At 40.7% G+C, this 20,651-nt stretch overlaps 2 protein-coding genes across 2 annotated transcripts; one reads left to right on the forward strand and one right to left on the reverse strand.

Annotated features, from left to right (window-relative positions):
* The first annotated feature begins 2,897 nt into the window (after positions 1–2,897).
* Positions 2,898–7,550, forward strand: LOC148361605 (uncharacterized). Its single transcript, XM_088343162.1, has 2 exons — positions 2,898–3,163; positions 6,017–7,550. Exons 1-2 carry the CDS (start codon positions 3,055–3,057, stop codon positions 6,952–6,954), a joined length of 1,047 nt encoding a protein of 348 aa, XP_088199288.1. The 5' UTR covers positions 2,898–3,054; the 3' UTR covers positions 6,955–7,550.
* A 2,315-nt stretch (positions 7,551–9,865) lies between these two features.
* cnrip1a (cannabinoid receptor interacting protein 1a) lies at positions 9,866–18,937 on the reverse strand. The gene is made up of 3 exons (XM_088342348.1): positions 18,657–18,937; positions 12,688–12,832; positions 9,866–11,118 (listed from the first exon to the last, which is right to left on the reverse strand). Exons 1-3 carry the CDS (start codon positions 18,833–18,835, stop codon positions 10,954–10,956), a joined length of 489 nt encoding a protein of 162 aa, XP_088198474.1. The 5' UTR covers positions 18,836–18,937; the 3' UTR covers positions 9,866–10,953.
* Positions 18,938–20,651: the final 1,714 nt, after the last annotated feature.

Here is a 20,651-nt window from a genome sequence, read left to right on the forward strand (position 1 = left end):
TGTTTAGCGCTTGTGCGGCACAGTTCATGTCATGGGAACCTGTCGTGGGTTCAAATCCAGCTCCAGACTTCCTGTGCGGAGTTTGTATGTTCTCCCCGTGCTTGCGTGGGTTTCCTCCGGGCACTCCGGTTTCCTCCCACGTTCCAAAAACATGCATTTCAGGTGAATTGGCCGGTCCAAATTGTCCCTAGGTGTGAATGGGCGAATGAGTTGTCTGTCCCTGTGTGCCCTGTGATTGGCTGGCAACCAGTTCAGGGTGTCCCCTGCCCACTGCCCGGAGATGGCTGGGATGGGCTCCAGCCCCCCCGCGACCCTAATGAGGATAAGCGGTACGGCTAATGAGATGAGATATATATATATATATATGGCAGCACGGCGGCGCAGTGGTTAGCGCATGTGCGGCACAGTTCATGTCATGGGAACCTCCTGTGTGGGTTCAAATCCAGCTCCAGACTTCCTGTGCGGAGTTTGTATGTTCTCCCCGTGCTTGCGTGGGTTTCCTCCGGGCACTCCGGTTTCCTCCCACATTCCAAAAAAACATGCATGTCAGGTGAATTGGCCGGTCCAAAATTGTCCCTAGGTGTGAATGAGCGAGTGAGTTGTCTGTCCCCGTGTGCCCTGCGATTGGCTGGCAACCAGTTCAGGGTGTCCCCTGCCCACTGCCCGGAGATGGCTGGGATGGGCACCAGCCCCCCCGCGACCCTAATGAGGATAAGCGGTACGGCTAATGAGATGAGATGGGATGAGATGAGGTTACGTGTAACATTGTTGTCATGATTACTGATTAGTATCACCTGTGCCCACTCATTTGCCGCCAGCCACTGCGGGCTACCTGATTGGTTCCCTGTCCTTTTTTAAGCCCAGTCCTTTCACTCTCGAGTTGTCAGTCCGTCAGCAAACCTCTGTTTCTACTAGGCAATCATTTTGATGCTGACTCCCGTCGGTCCCACTTTTGGCTAACGTTTTTCCACTCGTCCGTTCCTGATCTCCCCGTTTGTCTCCGGCTACGACCTGTTTTTGACCCCAACCACGTTTGCTCTCTTGTCCCGGTTCACGACCAGTTTTTGATCCCGACCACGTTTTTGCTCTCCAGTCCTGGCTATCTACCTATTTTTTCCGTCCTTGACACCGCCATTTTCCGCTCCGGAAGATCCACCTCCGTATTCAGATCACGATCCGATTGTGTGAGCGGCTTGCTTCCCGCGTCCAGCGAGCACCAGGTCGCAGGCGCTGCCCTTCCTCTTTCAATCAATAAACTTGTGGTTAACTCTACGCATTTGGGTCCTGATTCTGTTCTAGTCGTAACACTGGATGTGTTTCTGAAATTATGTAGTCATCGTATTTACTTGAGTATGGTAATTGCCGGGTTCAAAATAATGTCCGGATGAAATAAGAAACTTTTGAGTTACAATCAAACTCGTTTGTTACAGAAAAGCAAGCACATTGAAACTAGGCAAAATTGCGTTCTTGAATTGAGATGAAATAATTCCATAGACTGAAGCGTGAGCCTCCTTTAAATACTGTTTCATAAATTTCTGATTGGAGGATAGCGTAAAACACGGGCACGTAAGCGCATTCTGATTGGTTTAGGCAGGCAAATGCAGTGTGTAATGTTGGTCGCTAGATGGCGTGAGAGCATAATAAATTATACATCACAGCAGTTTGTTTGCACATAGAGAGGAGTCTTGGGAAAATTACCAGTGACTTCAAAGTTGTGGAGGCAGAATTCAACTGGTGATGGGAATGTTATTCTCCCGTCCTTGGGTTGCACGGCTTTGCCGAAAGGAGTTCCGAGCGCCTGTTCGAGCTTCCAGCTCTGTAGAAACAAAGGTCCTTTGGCATGGGAAATCCACGCTTTCGACCCTGGAGGCGCTCCCTCCGAAAAACAACTTGAAAATGCAACTGCACCATTATTGAGTAAACATATGTGTAAAAGTATTGTAATATAGTATAAAAGGCTCACTTAGACCATAATTTCCCTGACAGTAATATTTCAAAATCAAATTAAATTTGTGTGGCACGGTGGGTGAGTGGTTTGTATGTCCTCATAACTGTGGTCATGGGTTCGAATCCAGCTATCGGCCTTCCTGTGTAGAGTTAGCATGTTCTCCCCGTGATTGCGTGGGTTTCCTCGTTCCAAAAACATGCATTTGGGTTAATTGGCTGGACCAACTTGTCCCTAGGTGTTTATGAGCGCTTGAGTTGTTTGTCTCTGTGTGGCCTGCGACTGGCTGGCAACCAGTGCAGGGGTCCCCTGCCCACTGCCCGAAGACAGCTTGGATGGGCTCCCGTGACTTTAATGAGAATAACCGGTGCAGATAATGAATGGATGAATGTAATCTGATGGTATTTAGTGTGTTTACCCAAGAAATACTAGTAAATAAGTGAAAACATGAAATGTTTCTTTGTACTCATTTTTCCATGACCAGAAAACGTTGTACAGTTGAAGGGATAAGATCTTAGGCCCTAGCTTAAATTTGGGCCGGGTCGGGCCTAAATTGTCAATAATTAGATTGGGCTCATCATGTGTTCTGTGTTTCCTTAGCCCAGTGCATCATGAACACTCGTCGCACGATAGGAGAGAACATGTGTCAACATAACAAGTTCTGTTAGCTCCGTATTGCTTGAAAAATCCTTCTTATAATAATATTGTGTATTATTTAGCGCCATATTGTGGTAAACTCTTCCATCACTAGAAACAAAGTGAGTAAAATAATGTCACGGTTGTTGTACTTTAATAGTGTGCCTTAACAGGGGGTACTTTTATAATTTATAAGGAGTGAGTTGACTTTTTATTGCAATTTGAGAAGTGGAACAGAGACAAAAATCTAAATATAGGGAGCGGTAATGCACAAAAGTGATGGATGCCAACAACCGTTAAACTCAAAGAAGAAGAGTACCCTTCTGGTCGTTATCCCACAATACATTGCGGTCGTTTTTGAATGAGAAGTTGACATGGCCGCCGTACTAACTACCGAATAGTATAATGTAAACAAAACTGCCAAATGTCCTTTAGTCAACCCACGACTACTTAATCTTGACAACTTGGAGAAAATGTGCTCAAGTGGGAAAGAATATTTTAAAGAGGAGCTTCGGGGAGTACAAGAGGAGACCAAGCGAGAACATCGACGGACAGATAATGTTTACAACCAGCTCCGAGCAGGTTGCTCATTTTAGTTTCTGCAACATCCTTGTCATCTAATATTTGTCTTTCGTCGTCCACTGTACGATACTATTTTCGTTGGGATGGGACTAGGGCTAAGTATAAGGGTATTCTTATTCATGATAAATACCGAAAGTTATTGTAGTTATTGATGCTTTAACTTTCTTATTGTTTGTGGGGATTTGACACAAGTGTTTGATTCTAGACTTAGAAACACTGGCGAACAAGTTTGACACAAAGAGCCGAAATTTCTAACTGAGAGTTAAAGAGCCACACCATGCACTGACCTGCCATGACAGACAAACACACACAATTAAAAACATTATTTCCCATAACACACTCCTCTCCTTACAATACAACAAGTATTGTTCTTGTGTTGATTTCAAAGAAAGTGTCCGCCCTCAATACACACAAAAAACCCAAACATGAAACAAGGCAAAGAGCCACAGTATATAGAAAATATGATGAGGCAAAGAGCTGCATTCTTATTGGCCAAGAGCTCTAGAGCCACGTGTTAGCCACCCCTGTTCTAGATGTTATGGGTGGTGTTAAACTCGTAGTTCGGTTTTCTTGTCCCTGAAGGAGAAGGGACACGAGTTCTGAGCTATTGTACCGCCATGCGGACTTAAAAGGAGAAAATATAGATTATTTAAAAAGTAATATTATTTAATTTCTCCATTTGCTGCAACGCACACGTTGTCGACCATCTTGCTACTACGGGGCCCGAAAAAACCCTGTCTTATTTCATTACTGTTTCTATTTTTCCTTCTTGTTTGTGGCTTTTTGTTTTCTTATTTTTTTCATCTTTTTTCTTTATTTTCTCATTCTCTCCCTTTTCCCCTTTTTGTCTTTTTTTTTTCTTTGTTTTCCTTTATTTTCCTCTAATTTTCCCCTTTTTCCTCTATTTGCACCTAAATGTTGCTTTTTGGTCACTTTGAGTCCCAATAGGTTGTAGCACTCCTTTTTGCTTCCATTACAGAATACAACGGCATCTAGTGGTCAAATATTACAGTTTCCTTTTAAATCAGATAAATTCCCTCTTCAGAATCTCAAAAGCCAAAGCCCGTGAGTCAAAAAGTTTGCTCGCCTCTAATAAAAAACCCACTGCATTATTCGAGATTTTGAAACAGGAAGCTTGTTAATGCTGTCAACCCAACTTTTTGCATTACTTCTGTTATTACCTTTAATTAGCAAGCAAAATGGCCCAGCGTTGCTGACCATTACCTTCTGATGTATCTCTCATCCGACAGCACTTGTATCCCTTGTAACAGCTTGCCACATTGTGGCTTCCCATTCTGTCTGTGAAAGAAGCACCGCCTGGAGCGAGAGTACAAAAATAAATAATGACGTCCTTCCTCACCAATTTTCACCACCAATGAGCGATTCATCAGCTCAGTCCAATGGCCAATTGTAACCGCACTCTTCCCAATAAACCACGGCCTCAACAACCCTGCCCAAGTTTACGGCTGGAGCATGTCTATCGATTTTGTTGTTTTGTATTGGGTGTGGCTTGATACAAAAGCAAGCTAAGACACTTGCGAAAGGCTAAAGTACAACTCTATTAATTTTCAAGAAATTCAGTTCAGCCGTTTCGAAGCCTATGAGTCACATACAAAAAAGCACACACACAAATTGGGATTTATTAAGTAGTTTAAATTTCATTTAAATTAGATGGATAGATTAGATTAGGGCTGCAACGAGTAGTAGACGTCATTGTCAAAAATCAATAATAGAAACAGTTTGCTGTCGTCACCAGACTTGTTTTTCCAACACATAGAGGCATCTGTACATACAGTTATTATACTCTTTGCTGATAGTTGTTTATGCTTAATCGTGTCTTTGGCTCGAGTGACAACATCAAATTTGTATACCAAAACTTCTAGGGTTTTGGAGCATCTTAGCCTGGTTCACGGTGAATAAAAAGACTACTTGTGAAGCAGACCTTGCGTCTGATAGCAATAGATTCAGTGACAAAACATTTAAATAGCAGGCTGTTGCATGAAATGGAGTCTGACTCGCCTCGGCAGGATTCAGGTAACATTCAAGTCAATACTGTTTTGATGACATGCATTTTATGCTTGTATATTTTGATTTAAAAGAGCGCTTGAGCATTATGCCAGACTGTTCCTGATAAACGTATCTAAAATGAAATGCATGAAGTCCAAAGAACAAACATCAGTTGTTAAAACCATTTGATATTGACTGTTGAGAATCCGTAGTTGCTTTAGTTACAGTTTTTGCAGTTGACCGCTGAATGTAGTTCACAAAATTGACATCATATTTGTTTTAATTAGTGTTCTACTGCTACTAGTGTGCCTCTTCTTGGTTTACCTGATTTTGATATTTATTTGCCTGTCCCTAAAAATGGACAGAGGTTTATATTTATGTCTTTACTGACAGCACAGTGCCTATTTGGTTTTGGATAATCCATTTTTATTAAACTTTTGTACGAATCCACATCATCTTCATGAAAATATGCATTTTCATTTTACCCATTATTCTCGTTTCTTATCATTTGCCATATAAATAAATCAACCTAACACTGAACTTTAAAAAAAGTAATAATAATTATCCGATTAGTCAACTATTATAATAGCCCTTAGTTGTAGCCCTAGATTGGATTTCAATTGTTAATGCCCAAGCAACATTTTTGCAGCCAAGTCAATCTGGAACCTGATGTATGATCCCTTCTCAAGCTTTTTTAATTGTCCTTATGATAAGGTTTTGAGTTTTCCCTTGCCGTCATGTAGGTTTCAGATCAGGGGATGTTGCAATGGTGTTCTATGCAGCCACTTGTTACTTTTAGTGATTAAGGGCAATTCAAATAAATGTGACTTAACTTGTGTCTTGCAGACATCAGTGAAAAATATCTTCCTTCTGCGTGTCAGAGACCAGAGTTGGCCAGCTTTAAAATTGAAGACGAGGAGGATTTTAAGCCTTATCACATTAAGCAGGAAACGGAGGATGTGGAGCCTGTTCACGTTAAAACGGAAGAAGATTTTACAGTGCCGCCAATGGCTGGGGTCCGTTTAACCATCGAAGATCAAGGTCAACATAATGAGAACAGTTGGCAAGAGCCTCTAAGCTTCAGCTCTTGTCAGCGTTTGGAAACAGACAATGATGACACGTCCGACTCTGCAAACACTGAAAGCGACAAACAGTTTGAAGGTGATCACACATGTCCTCAATGTGGAAAAAACTTTCGAAAAAAGTCCATTATGAAGATGCATATGATAGTTCACAGCGGTGAGAAGAATTTTGCCTGCACAGTTTGCGGTAAGAAATTCAGCCGAAAAGGGCACTTGAAATCTCACGCACTAATCCATACAGGGGAGAAGACTTTTGCCTGCGTGGTTTGCGGTAAGAAATTCAGCCGTAAAGGACACTTGAACTCACACGCACTAACCCATACTGGGGAGAAGCCCTTTTCCTGCTCAGTTTGTGGTCAAAGATTCACCCAGGGCGGGAGCCTAAAAAGCCACACGAGAATCCATACTGGCGAGAAACCTTTAGCCTGCTCAGTTTGTGGTAAAAAATTCACCCACACGGGAAACTTGAAATCACACATAAGAACCCACACTGGCGAGAAGCCTTTTGCCTGCTCAATTTGTGGTAAAAGATTCATTCAGATTGGAAACTTAAAATCACACAAAATAACCCACACTGGTAAGAAACGTTTGTCCTGCTCAGTTTGTGGTAAAACATTCATTAAAAATTGGGACTTAAAGAAACACATAAGATCCCACACTGGTGAAAATCATTCTTCTTCCATTTTTGGTCGAAGATTCTAAATTCAGGCTAAAGCTCAGGGTCACAAGTGTGTGTGTAAATCTCGCAAGGATTATTCTGCTTGATGTGATGCAATTTCTTTGCATTTGCACTTTTTGGTAGAAAAAAATCAAGAAGATCTTTTCCAAGAAGTGTTTTAGATCTGATTATGATTGAATTAGCTAACATGGCATAAATATTTTATGTGGATTTCATTATTTGCCATTACACATAAACATATCATAGTTGTGCGTTTGTGACTGGACCTTTTTTGCATTCTGTCGATTAAATTATGACGACGATGATTTCCATATGAGATTTATTTTCAACATCATACATTTTAGATTGTTCTCATGGAAAAGCCATAAGTTCATTTGTCGATCTGAGTGATTTTCTTTTGATAAAAATGTATCTTCTGTGTAAAATGTCCAAGATAAGCTTGAGCATTTCCCCGTCAGCCTTTCTTTTCTCTATTTATTTAGGTTCTCAAGTCAACCATCTCCTTACCTCTTGATAATAAATAAATTGCCATTATAATGTAAAAAAAGTAATGTGCTAAAGTTGTTTGTGTCGCTCATTTGTTTTTCCTCATTAAAAAAAAGTGAAAATGAAAACCCCATCTCTTTTTCGTTTTGTTTTATTCATCCATCGTATTTATTTGTGTGCGGTGATATTTTTAAAAAATTGAATGTAAATTGATGTTGTTTTGTTTGTATACCCGACAAATACTGGAAAATTAATATAGCCATTGACCATTTGTTCGTTCTCCTTCCTCCATGATACGGAAAACCTTAATCTTTTTCTACCTTTTTTCTACAAATGCTACCTTGATGGCATGCTGCCCCGTAGTGTCTAATTCTTAACACCTCTAGAACATTGCAAAAGTGTTGGGCACGTTTGTATGGACTCTGACTTGAAAAATGTAACCCGATACAGTTACTAGTTGCCTATTGAAAAAATGTCATCAGTAACATAATCCTAATACCATAAAATTGCAGTAATGTTACTTTCAATTACTTCAATACCAAATTTGCTCATAAAAGACAAAACAAATTAAGTATCAATACAATTACTATTGGCCGGTCCAAATTGTCCCTAGGTGTGAATGAGCGAATGAGTTGTCTGTCCCTGTGTGCCCTGCGATTGGCCGGCAACCAGTTCAGGGTGTCCCCTGCCCACTGCCCGATGATTGCTGGGATGGGCTCCAGCCCCCCGCGACCCTACTGAGGATAAGCGGTACGGCTAATGAGATGAGATGAGACAATTACTACTAACTTTTGTTTAGCTAAATGAACAATGTCACTTTGTGAATGAAATGGAGGGTACTAAGATCAAGTAGTTGTTTTTTAAACTACGTAATAAAGTGAATTGGGCAAAAAAAAAACTTTTTCACATGGCAGACAAGAAATGCTGTTTTAGTTCACATTAAAAATAAAATATTGTTTTAAGCAAACTAAGCCTTTACTTTCAAACTCAGATGTCATCTGTCTTTCTTGTGTCAGCAATTTAAATTAAAATAAGAATGTTTGAAATTATGATGACACCATTCGTCTATCAGTGCATAATGTATATGTAAATGCGACACGTGTGAAAGAGTGCATGAAGTGATTGAAAGGATACATGAAGAGATGCTGTGGAATAAGTTTGGCATTGATTTGCATTAATCATTACATGCTATTTCAATCATGTTTATACTTTCTTGTTGGTGTGGTCTTGTTGGTTGTACTTCATTTTATGGCCCTTACTGCTAGTTTTGCAAAGCGTGTAGTCGTGTCTTCGGCACCTGGGGCAGCTGCTGGGGTCCTGAGAGTAGGCGCGTCATTGCATGTGGGGGGAATGTTTATTTATTGTTTTTTTTTTTTTATTGAATTTTGCATCAATCCGAACTCAATTAGGCATAAAAAGGCAAAACAACAATACAGTCACCAGGTTCAAAGGAACAGAAAGCGCTGTGAAATACAGAGGAAAAAGTAAATAAATATTGTAAAATAAAAATTCTGACATGTTCAATTCAATACAAGGGGGGGACTTTTAAGTAGGTTATGTATATATTTTGGACATCGAGAATTTTATCTAACTTAAAGAATAAACTCCCCCCAAAATATTCACTGACAAAATTCTGAAAAACAGGTTTACACCTTTTTTTTTTTTTGTGTGTGTATGAAAAATGTTGCTGTGCATATAACACGATTTACTGCGTTTTCATAATTTTTGTTCTGTATAATACTGTAACTCCAAACGTTATATGATCTCTAGACAATTGGTGGGAAAAGTGTAGATGACACGAGTGGGCTAGATATTATCTTTATTTTTAAAATTTGATTTTCATAACTTTTTAAATGGATAGATATTATTCATAATTGTAACATGTGTTTCTTTAACTTTGGGGGCGATAGTTAATATATATAATATATATTAAATATGTCTTTTTCAATCTATTTATTACAATGTCACCAATTTAAAATGAATTCCATTTTTGTGTTGTTTTCCCGAAAAACAAAGTTTTAATATTGTCTTATGAGGTTATTATTTTTCACTGTCAAGAATTGACATCCCCTCTACAAGCGATGGAGGTATGTGGGGCTTTTTTTCTCAGCATTGATTATATAAGACAGCATCTTATTAGTAACTAACCAATGGTCCTTTCTTGATTAAAATCTATGATAAGGGCTGAGAAGACGAGTACATACACATACACACACGCACGAAAACACAAATAAGTAATGATGCTTTTATATAGTCATAGAGCAAAAAAAATGAGCTCCTTGGGAAAAAAAAACAGTTTTGTTCTTTTCAGGTAGCCTACCTGAATAACATTTTCCGAACTAACTCATGAATGAGTGTTGGTACATCACTATATTTTGCATGACAAAAGTGTTTTCTGAAGCTTTATCATCACAATCTAATGTTTCATTCAAGAAAATAGAAAACGAGTCAGTTTTTTTGTTGTTTTTATCAAGGAAAATACATTAAACAAAAACAATTGGCAAGAAATGATCTCGGAAGCGATGACGAGCGTGCCGCCGGCATGTCAAGCAAATGTTACATTGACGACCGAAGATTCAATTTCCCAGAATGCCTGCCATCGGGCCACCCACAACACTTAAGTCTCTTTTTCCACAGTACTGGTTCTGTACACCGATGGCCATTGTAGGACCCAAATACCGTCCTTTCAAATCAATTTTCTGCGTGTGGAAGGGTTCTTAAAGACTGTCGCCAAGTGACCTTCTGAGATGAGATGCTATCCATGCTGCTGTCTGTGGGAAAAAAATGGGCAAAAACTAGGTTTTCACCCTTTGTGTATCACACGTCACCAGGTGGAGTCGAAAGAAAGGTTTTGTCTAAAGGGAGAGATTTTGTTTTTTCCAGCAATGACTTGGTAATGATCACTAGGATATTTGCAGGTTCTGTCTTTTGTGATGCCTATCCACACCGTCATTTAATTGGCCAACATATTATAACATACACAAATATAGTTCTACTCTTAGCAGTCACCCAAAAAGTGACAGTAGCTTTCAACCAGGAGAAGATGTCATCAGGTGGTGTCCAAAAGTGGGTGTTGTTTTTAACTCTGCAGTGTTCCAGCATTTTGACAGGATGTTTGGATTGTTTACCCTAGGTTCAGAGTTTGTAAACATTCTGGGGGAAGGCAAAATGGAGCAGCTGCTAATAAGAGCCACACGGAACCAACGTCTAATGGAGACTTCTCATTTCGTCACCATTGCGTGAAAATAAAGTAAAAAAATATATCATATATTGTTTATTGTAGACGAGGAAACATTCAAATTGGCAACCAAAATGTGTTACACGTGGCTAGTGTTTGCATTGCATGAAAGTAAAATAATTCTGGCCACTTCCTGTTTGCCACCGCTTAATACTTGAAAAACATATCAGGTTTAGCAGCGTGGCAAGATCTGGTGGAGAACCAGTGTTGTGGAAAAGAGGCTATACACAATCGTACAATACCACACGCCCCCACCCCCCCCAATCACAGCTAATAAATAAAGGAATAGCGGAAGCACTCAGATGAACGCCTCCTTGTTGATCCACATAAGAGTGCGCGTCTCATTGGGTTTGCACTCGTACTCGATGCTGCTGAATTTGTTACCAAACTGGCAGTGCTCGCGCTTGTAGTAGTTATAGTACTTGGCCTGCCAGACTGTCTCGAAAGTGCCAGCTCGCTCAAACTGCAAACACAAAAACAGGAAGTTATTAGGCATTTTCACTTCACTTACATGTTGGAGTAAAATATGTGTTCAGTTGTTAGCTACATTTATTGTGGATAGGCATTTGTTAGCTCATAGTCGAAAGGTATTGAGGAATTGCATCACACTCGGAAAACACTCATTTGAAAAAAGATGACCCAAAGTCGGTCAATTTACAGCAATGGATCACTGAAACCAAAATCATGGGTTGTGGTTTACATTTTTCTGATTGTTTAATACATGACATATATTTGATGGGATTTAAATTGAAAAAAATTGCATGTGTTTGGAATTGGCAAAAAGCCATTTGGGAGACAAATAGCATGTGTAACAATGTGCTCTGGTCAACAAAAAATTAACTTTTGAGCCGAATGCAAAGCGTTACAATAGGTGTAAGAGTAACACTGCACATCACCCTGAAATCAAAATCCCCACTGTCAAACAGGGTGGTGGCAGCATCATGGTCTAGGGTTTGCTTTTTTTTAACCAGGGACTGAATATCGTTACAGTTAATGGGAAGATGGATGGAGCCAAATACAGGGTGATTCTGGCCTCTATTTGGCTGTTGGAGTCTCGAATAGATCTGAAAATGAGGCACAAGATCACCTTCCAACAGGACAACGTTCCTTACATAACACGAAGCAAAATCTACAATGGAATGGTTGAAAACCAACAACATAAAGGTGTTAGAATGGCCAAGCCAAAATCCAGACCTCTATCATATAGGGCATGGAAAGATCCCCAAAAATATTGTGCACAAATCATCACCATCAAACCTTAATGGAACAGCGTGCAATATTTAGTGCCTCCTAGTGGTTCAAACAACTTTTATTTAGTTAAAAAAAACATAGATCTGAATACAAAGCAACAATTCACTAACTATCATAACCATGTTCATTTTTATTAAAAAAATGATAGGTTGAGAAATTTGTATTTAACATATAAGGTGGAATCCTCACTTAGGTCGCTGCTATGTTTGTCTGGCACTCAGCCGCCACGCTGTACACCAGACAACACAATGCCATCTAGAGGTCAAATATTACATATTGGGGCTTTGAGGAACTTGAGTTGTTTTGCAAGGCAGAACGGGCAAACATTTCTGGTTCAAGATGTGCAAAACCTATAGAGACTTGTGGCTGTGATTGCAACAAAATTAGGTTGTACTGTCACGGTTGCTATGGTGCCTAATTGGCCTCACACATGTGGCGCCAGCTGCGGCTCGTTGACAGATTGGCTTCCCTTCTAATTGAGCTCAGTGGTCTCACTCTCCCTTTGTCAGTGCGTCAACGAACCTCTGCACCCGCAAGATGTGGGTTTAGACTCTGTCCGGTTTCCTGCTTGTGTTTACTGTCCGCTATCTTTCCCATCTATTTTTGTCCTGTTTATTATTTATCTCCAGTTTCATTCCCGTCTAGTTTTTCCTGTTTAAATTCGATATACAGTTTCTATATTAAGCCTGTCTGTCCCGTCTTGTCCAGTATCGACCCCATCAAAACTTTTGCCAGGCCCTCTAAAACATGTGTGTACAAATTGCGGCCTCAGTGTTCTGACCTGTATGCTAACTTCGACGGGCTGGCGGTCTCCACTCTTGGTGTGCGGTACGCCCTCCGTATCGTAGCGTCCGTGATAGACAACCTGATCAGCATCGCGAGATTGCTCCTCCAGCGGAAAAACCACACCACCGATGTTCATGTTTCTGACCAATACACACACATACACGCACACTATCAATAACTCAGCATGTATTACTCACTGCTTTGTCTGAAACTCTCTGTCGACAGAAAATGGCATTTCTGTGGTTACAGCTTGCAAAGGTTACGTGCCTAAATTCAGAAAACAGCAAGCTATGATTTGTTACCTGAGCCAATCTGGCCTTATAATGTCATTGCCAGTGGAGATTAATTAATTATTGGGGGGATCGGCTGAGCCCATTTAACACTGCTTCCAATAATTAACCTAGTAATAACATAGTAAAAACATAGTATCACCATAAATTAAAGGGTGTCCTTTGCGCTAATTAGTTACAAAAAGTAAGTCTTGGCTTAAAAATGGGGGAGACCCCTGATTTAGCACATCCTAATCTTAAAAAAACAGAATTCATTAAGATAAAATAAAAGTTTCTTCATTTTCCTGAGGTTTTGAGTTTGGTGTGACAATAGTCTGTATTTTGCAATTGTCTGTGAAGCCGTTTGAGACTCCTTGTGATTAAGGGTGTCACAAATAAACATGATTTGGCTTGACTTGATTTAAAAACACTATTCATTTGAATAGAAATGGTGCAAAAATCCATCAACCTTCATTTTTCAAATACAATCAATTCAAATGTATTTGTAAAGGGTCGCACGGCGGCTGAGTGATTGGTGCGTCCACGGCACATTTCTGAGGTCATGGGATCAAATCCAGCTACCAGCCTTCCTGTGTGGAGTTTGCATGTTCTCCCCATGCTTGCGTGGTTTTCCTCTGAGAACTCCAGTTTCTTCCCACATTCCAAAATCATGCATTTCAGGTTAATTAGCTGGTCCAAATTGTCCCTAGTTGTGAATGAGCGACCAAGTTAGTTGTCTGTCTCTATGTGCACTGCAACTGGCTGGCAACCAGTTCTGGGTGTCCCCTGACCACTGCCAGAAGATGGCTGGGATGGGCTTTAGCACCATCCGGGACCCTATTGAAGCGGTGCAGATAATGGATGGAAGGATGGATGTATGTATTTGTAAAGCACTTTTCAAGCAATAAATTGCCACTCAAAGCCCTGAATAAAAACATTTAGTGTACAATAAGACAATAAAATCCCCTCAGTTATCCCCGCCCAACCCGAGACACGTAATACAGAGACAAACACAATTGATAAAATACAGTAAAAACAAAAATAAAATAGAAATAAAATATGATTATGGAAAGGCACAGACTAACAACTGTAAGTGAGAAAAGGTACCCAAGGGTGTCATGTCCAGCATGGTCGCCGTGGCGACCGGCTGTAATAGATCGTCTAATTTGCGTGTGTGCTTCTTAAGGGCGGGTTGTGGGTATTGCTGGGCTGGTTCATTGCGTTTTCTGTTCTGCATTAATCTGTTCTGTTTGTCCTGAGGAAACCTGTGTTTGCCCGTTCTGAGTAAAAGCCTGTTTTGTGAGTATTTCTAGTCTGAGTTCCTGTTTGCCTGTAAGCCTTTTTTTGTTTTGTTTTGTCCCTGAGTGTTGGACAACTTTTATTTTGCTAAATAAATGTAACTGGTCGTTACGCGATTGAGTTCATCCTTCCTGCCTCCTGCCTCCGATCTGGTCCGGTCTCGTGACAAAGGGAGGCTTATCCACACTATTAGGATGGCAGCCTTAGGATTTTCATCATTGAACCACATTTTACCCCAAATGAGGAAACCCCGAAATATAAAAATACTGTATACATAGAAACAACCGCAGAACAAAGCATAAAAAATGTGAAGTAAGAGTGAATATGATACAGTAAAAGATCAAAAGTGAAACAAATACAGGGATCAGAATGGAGATTTTCATTTTCAGCTGAAATAGCCAGGGTCCAGGGCGGAGCCCGGTGGGGGGCTCAGGGGGGCGAAGCCCCCCTGAAGTCAACAGCATTTATCTTATTTGCTATGTGAAAATTGCACTAGAATGAATTAAATCCAACAAAACAGAAACCATGTATTATATATATATATATATATATATATATATATATATATATATATATATATATATATATATATATATATATAAATTAAAAAAATAATAATATATTGACATTAAAAGCATTCGTAATATTGAACATGATCATGATGATACAAAATAATCTATTTTAATCATGTTTATAACAAATTTTAAATTTTGTTTATCCTGTTCTAAATATTGTATAAACACAAAAGATAAAATCATTTCATAAATAAATATATTTATAAATACCTCAGATTGGGATTTTCTGTCACACAGGGGAACCAGTGGTTGACTGCTGCTAGTATTTGAAGTGGAAGGATTTGAAACGGCCAATAATGTTGAACCGGTGGTTGCCGATTTTAAATGCGGATCCGAGTGCATAATTTGATCGCCGGCAAGCTATTTTTGCCTTGTGCTTGTTCATTTTAGCATGATTGATCAGTGCCACACAACCTCACGTACCATAATTGATCAGATCGACACAGTATAGACACTTTGCTTTCCCTGGAACATCACACTTTGCGATGAACTGGCTCAAAGTTTCTGTAACTTCCTCGATCTTTGCGCCGATTTTAACGTTTACTGTGACAGTCTTCTCCAGCCATGACCACTTAAATTTATTCTTGATTCCTTTATCAATCTCGGAGACAAAAGCCTCGTCTTCTTTTCTTAGTATTTTCATATTTACTTTTTCAAACACTCATTTCACCGTTTGAAAAGACCGGAAGGAGCGCCATGTTTGAGAAAGCCAATGCTCTGAACAAAAGCTCCGCTGATTGGTTATCAGCGAACCTATCGACCAATGGTCTAAATGCTAACTTGGGGTGATGAAACAGTCACGTATCATACCTCACCCCCCCCCAAAATATTTTCTCATCGAATTTAGACGATTTACGGGAATGACCTTTGGGGTTCAAAAACAGCGGAAATCCGCGGATCCGCGGAAAATTCTGATCCCTGCAAATAAAAATGATCAATTAAAAGCTATACTAAAAAAGTTGGTCTTGGGCCACCTCTTAAAAAAATCAAGGGTCCTCGCAGACCTGATGTTCTCTGGCAACCTACCATAGGTGAGGACCAAAGGGGCTGAATGCTGCTTCACCATAAATTTAGGTCCACGACCCAGGGACAGGCAGCACGGCGGCGCAGTGGTTAGCGCGTGTGCGGCACAGTTCTGAGGTCGTGGGAACCTCCTACGTGGGTTCAAATCCAGCTCCCGGCCTTACTGTGTGGAGTTTGTATGTTCTCCCCGTGCTTGCGTGGGTTTCCTCCGGGCACTCCGGTTTCCTCTCGCATTCCAAAGACATGCATTTCAGGTGAATTGGCCGGTCCAAATTGTCCCTAGGTGTGACTGAGCGAGTGAGTTGTCTGTCCCTGTGTGCCCTGCGATTGGCTGGCAACCAGTTCAGCCCACTGCCCGATGACTGCTGGGATGGGCTCCAGCACCCCCGCTGAGGATAAGGGGTGCAGCAGGTGAGATGAGATGATGAGACCCAGGGACAGTCAAGAATCTACAGCCAGGACGTCAGGGGCCGCAAGTGCTAATGTAATAAAAGCAAATCAGACGTAAAATGTCCCAAGACCATTAAGACGTTTAAAAACAAGTAAAAGCTCCACAAAGTTGAATTCTTATTTTTTCTAATTTAGAATTTTTGTGACATGTTTGTCCTCCTGGAGAAAAAATATAATTTTCCTTTATCCAACTGTTGTGGAAAAAGTTAGGGAGCGCCAAAGACAGGCATGTGGGTCCAGAGCTGTTTGTTGCCAACCCCTACATTACACAATACAGTGGAACCTCGGTTTTTGAACGCCTCTCAGTTCGAACAAATCGGTTCTCGACCAAAAATTTTGAGAAATTCTTGCTTCGCTTTTCGTTCAAAAAAATCGGAGCTCGAACGGCGGTACGCTAGGGGCGATGCTGAGCGGCATACGGGTGTAGATTGCCCCCACCCCTCGTGAAGAACTGTTGTCACGTGAGCGCGCACTCCTTTTTGCTTTCGTTTTTAATATCGGTAAACGGAGTGTTTTAACCCCCAATTATGCCTCGGAAGAAGGTTGGTGCAAGCAGCAAAGTTGCTACAGGTGAAAAAAGAAGAGTAGTGCGTACAACTATTGCATTTAAGAAAGAAATAATAGCAAAATATGAAGAAGATTTGCGAGTTTCCCTTCTTTCGAGGGAATAGAGCATGGCTTCTGCAGACCACCACAAAGGTAAGAAATCCTATTCATAAATCTTTTCTTTATCCTTTAACCGCTCACGACTTGTTGTGGAGACCTGGGTGCTAAATGACGTGTAAACGACCTCATTTTTTTATTTTTACACGTTCATGTTAGCGTAATCTTTCGTATGAACGTGTAAAACAGTACAGTACATTTTCCAGTACAGTAACAGTAACGCGAACGTACGATTAGCCTGGGATAGCTTCATGTTTACGTTCGTGGTAAACATTCAGGGTGTTGGAACGGATTAAAACGATTTTACATTACTTTTAATGGAAAAAAAACGATTTCGGTGATTGAACAAATCGGTTTTCGAACAGGGTTCTGGAACGGATTATGGTCGAGAACCGAGGTTCCACTGTACTACAAAATCTAGTGCTCAGGTTTTATACAGTGTACCTTTGAATAAAAAAAAAGATTGTGGGTAAAAAAAATAAGAACAAATTAGGAATTTTAAAGGTGTAACTCTAGAATGTAGTAAATTGAGTGCAAAAGCCTAACTTAAAGTAAACCCTTATAAGTAATTACTTATCATGTTACTTTAAGTAATTCATTTTTAAGGGTTGTGGCTTAGGTCCCATTTTAACGAATACTGGTTAGGGGCTGCAGACTCGTTTCATTTTGTGGAAAGTATACATCTATCCATTTTCTGCACTGCTTACCCTCAGTAGGGTTGCAGTGGTGCTGTGGGACACCCTGGTTGCCAGCCATTTGCAGGGCACATGGAGACATGCAAATTGAGTCACCAATATTTGAAATGTGAGAGGAAACACATGTAAACACAGGGAGAACATGCAAACTTCACACGGGAGGCTGTAATCTGCTTCATGAAAAGTGATATTACGGGGCGGTAGCTCAGGAGGTAGAGCGCTCGTCTTGGGATCAAGGGATCCCAGTTCGAATCCCGGCTCGCCCGTGTTACATGTTGAAGTGTCCTTGGGTAAGACACTGAACCCCTAATACCCCCAATAAGCAGGTTAGCGCCTTAGATGGCTGCAAGGCCGCTATTGGGAAATGTGGAGCACATTGTAAAGCGCTTTGGGAAGTCATTGACTTGAAAAGCGCTATATAAATGCAGATCATTTCATTTTATATATCAATATTAAGTCAAGTGTGCCCTCAAAAGTCTTTTGATTAAGATAGCCATTTGTAGAATTTGAGTAAAGGAACAGTTTTCAAAATTTGAATAAAACATTTAACTGATGACTGGACAACCAATATCAGCGTACCTGTTTTCTAAACTATAATTGATCAACATTAACAGGTAAAATGGCAGTATTGTATATCAGCATATCAAACAAAATGCTGCAATGCATTTCGATGGATTCCAGGGCGCTTAAGGTTTAGGTGGAAATAGTTTATATTGTATACTCTTCCAATTTCGCAATACTAATGTAATAAATGTAAAAACACATATACTATTTTAAACCCTTAATAATCCGCGCGTCGTCGTTGAATGAGCGTCGCTTAGCCCGCAGCGTGTTTGCTCCATTATCGTGTAGTCGCGAGGTCAGGTGACGCCGCATATTCCATGAAGGACATATATTACTAACTATCTAATAAAGATTTTAGTCTGCAAAGGAAATCCTTTTGCTTAGTAATATCACTATTTATTTATTACGCTTGTTTGTTTTTCTTACGTAGCCTCAACGGTTCCGGGCTTGACGAGGACTTGGATTTTGTATTTGGAGCCTGTAAGGAGCTTGACGGTTCGGGTTTGCCCGAATCGGCTTCCGTCCACCTTGAAGAAAACGTCTCCATCGTTGGGTTGGATCCACAACGAGATGGAGATGTGAACGATTGGCGGGACGTCGTCCATTTTCACGCCTCTCGAGAGGAGTGTGTTAACTGGGGTATCCTGCAGGATGAAGAGGAGGCTGAGGACCACAGTCAAGCGCGAGTAGGCCGACAATACTGCTTCTGCTTGACGACTTCAAAGTAAGAGTCTTAGGATTCGACATCTCCAGATTCAAGGTGCCATCAAAATCAGTGTTGGGAGCAGTGGCGCCCCGTCAAGGCCTGCAGGGCCTTCCATGCTGGCCTAAAAACAGCTCATTCATGTGATGTTAATTATGCTTCGTCCATTAATAATTCTTACATAATTCTAATTATTCCGTCAGCTTCCTTTCATTGCTCTTCCCCTGGTTGTGCTGCGCCCAGATATGTGCTTCTGTATTTAAGCATTAAACAATAACTTTTCAGCCATTACTTGTTCTCTGGGTCAGACAACTACTCAGAGGCCTCAAAAATCAGTTCTTCGGGCCCTGAAACATAAGACAAGTGATGATAAAGAACTATGGCCTTCTAGAGGGCCTACAGAAATGGCAGCTGTTTCAAAAACTATGATTGGTTAATGGGCAGTAATGGAAGTATCATAACGAAAAGGTAAATAAAAATATCCCCAGTGTCTTCTTCTTCTGTGCAAGGGACATTTTCAGCTCTCAAACAAATAAAACCTTGTCAGAAATATGACAGGACAGGCTCGTCGTCTCTCAGCATTAGCTTCGATGTAGATAGAAAACAACTTATTGATAGAACTGAAACACACGGATAAATTGTATAACAGACTAATTTAAATATTCATGATTTTGTGCACAAACAAAAAAGGATTTTTGGTGAGTCGAATGTGGCTATACATGTATTACTAAATTATATGTCACGATTACTGATGCGAGGCACCTGAGTCGGCCCCTTCGGCACCAACTTCCTTGGACGTTGATTGGCTGCTTATCACTTTTTAAACCCCCGGCTTTCTGTTACCGGTTGTCAGACCATCTGCGAACCTCAGCCCCACGCTAGGCAAGCACTTTTGACTCCTGACTCAATCCTGTCCCGATTCCCATTTAATTGCCGGCGCCGACCTCTTTTTCTGAACCCGACTACGTTTCTCCTCCCCCGTCCCGTCCATCGACCTGTTCTTCCCCCTGCTCTCGACATTGCCTTTGCCCGCCACGGAAGTGCCACTTCCGTGTTCCAAGCGATCTGCTACCCGTGACCAACGATGACCGGCTCGTGGGTGCAAGCCCTTTCCTCCTTATAAATAAAGCTGAGTAAAACGAACGCAAGTGGGTCCCGTCTCCGTTTCTGGTCTCTGACATTATATTGCAATTTAAAGATTTTATTAATGATGCTTTTTATATGTCTCACAGCTGTAGCTGCAGTCAGTGTTCTCTCTAAGCTGCGCGCGTGCGCAATTGCGCACTGCTCGCACATTCTCAGCGCACAAGAAAATCTAGCCAGCGCACAAAAATGAGGGCTCAAAATTACTAATTAAGAAGCGACTTAAGTCAAAGTTACAGTGCATGAAGGTAAAAATACACAGGTTACCCTGACGTTGTGTCCTAAATGCGGTATTTTGAAGTCGAGTCGAAGTAGAACGAAGTTGAGTAAAGTTAGTAGAGTTTGTCGAGAACCGGCTTCTTCGGCTCAGCTCACTAAAAGGAACCGGCTCTTTCGGGTCCTAAACGGCTCTTAAGGTTGTTTTTGTTTCTTTAATCCCAACATGACCAAATATTATGTAAAATTATGCACAAAATGACTTAAAGGAAGGGGGAAATAGAACAAAAAAGAAAAAATACCAAAATGAAAAAGTAGTGAAAAGCTGAAAAAAAAGAAACAAAGGGAAGTGAAAAAAA

This window comes from Urocampus carinirostris, chromosome 8 (genome assembly GCF_059441175.1).
Source record: "Urocampus carinirostris isolate Australia breed hairy pipefish chromosome 8, RoL_Ucar_1.0, whole genome shotgun sequence".
Lineage (NCBI taxonomy): Eukaryota > Metazoa > Chordata > Actinopteri > Syngnathiformes > Syngnathidae > Urocampus > Urocampus carinirostris.

What these genes read in the sequence shown, in the direction of transcription:
- LOC148361605 (XM_088343162.1), top strand. Translation starts at nt 3,055, where the DNA reads ATGTGCTCAAGTGGGAAAGAATATTTTAAAGAGGAGCTTCGGGGAGTA. An exon ending in TTACAACCAGCTCCGAGCAG is followed by an intron (nt 3,164 to 6,016) that starts GTTGCTCATTTT and finishes TGTGTCTTGCAG; the next exon opens with ACATCAGTGAAAAATATCTT.
- cnrip1a (XM_088342348.1), bottom strand. Translation starts at nt 18,835, where the DNA reads ATGGACGACGTCCCGCCAATCGTTCACATCTCCATCTCGTTGTGGATC. An exon ending in CCCGGAACCGTTGAGGCTAC is followed by an intron (nt 12,833 to 18,656) that starts GTAAGAAAAACA and finishes TGTATTGGTCAG; the next exon opens with AAACATGAACATCGGTGGTG. An exon ending in CCGTCGAAGTTAGCATACAG is followed by an intron (nt 11,119 to 12,687) that starts GTCAGAACACTG and finishes TTGTGTTTGCAG; the next exon opens with TTTGAGCGAGCTGGCACTTT.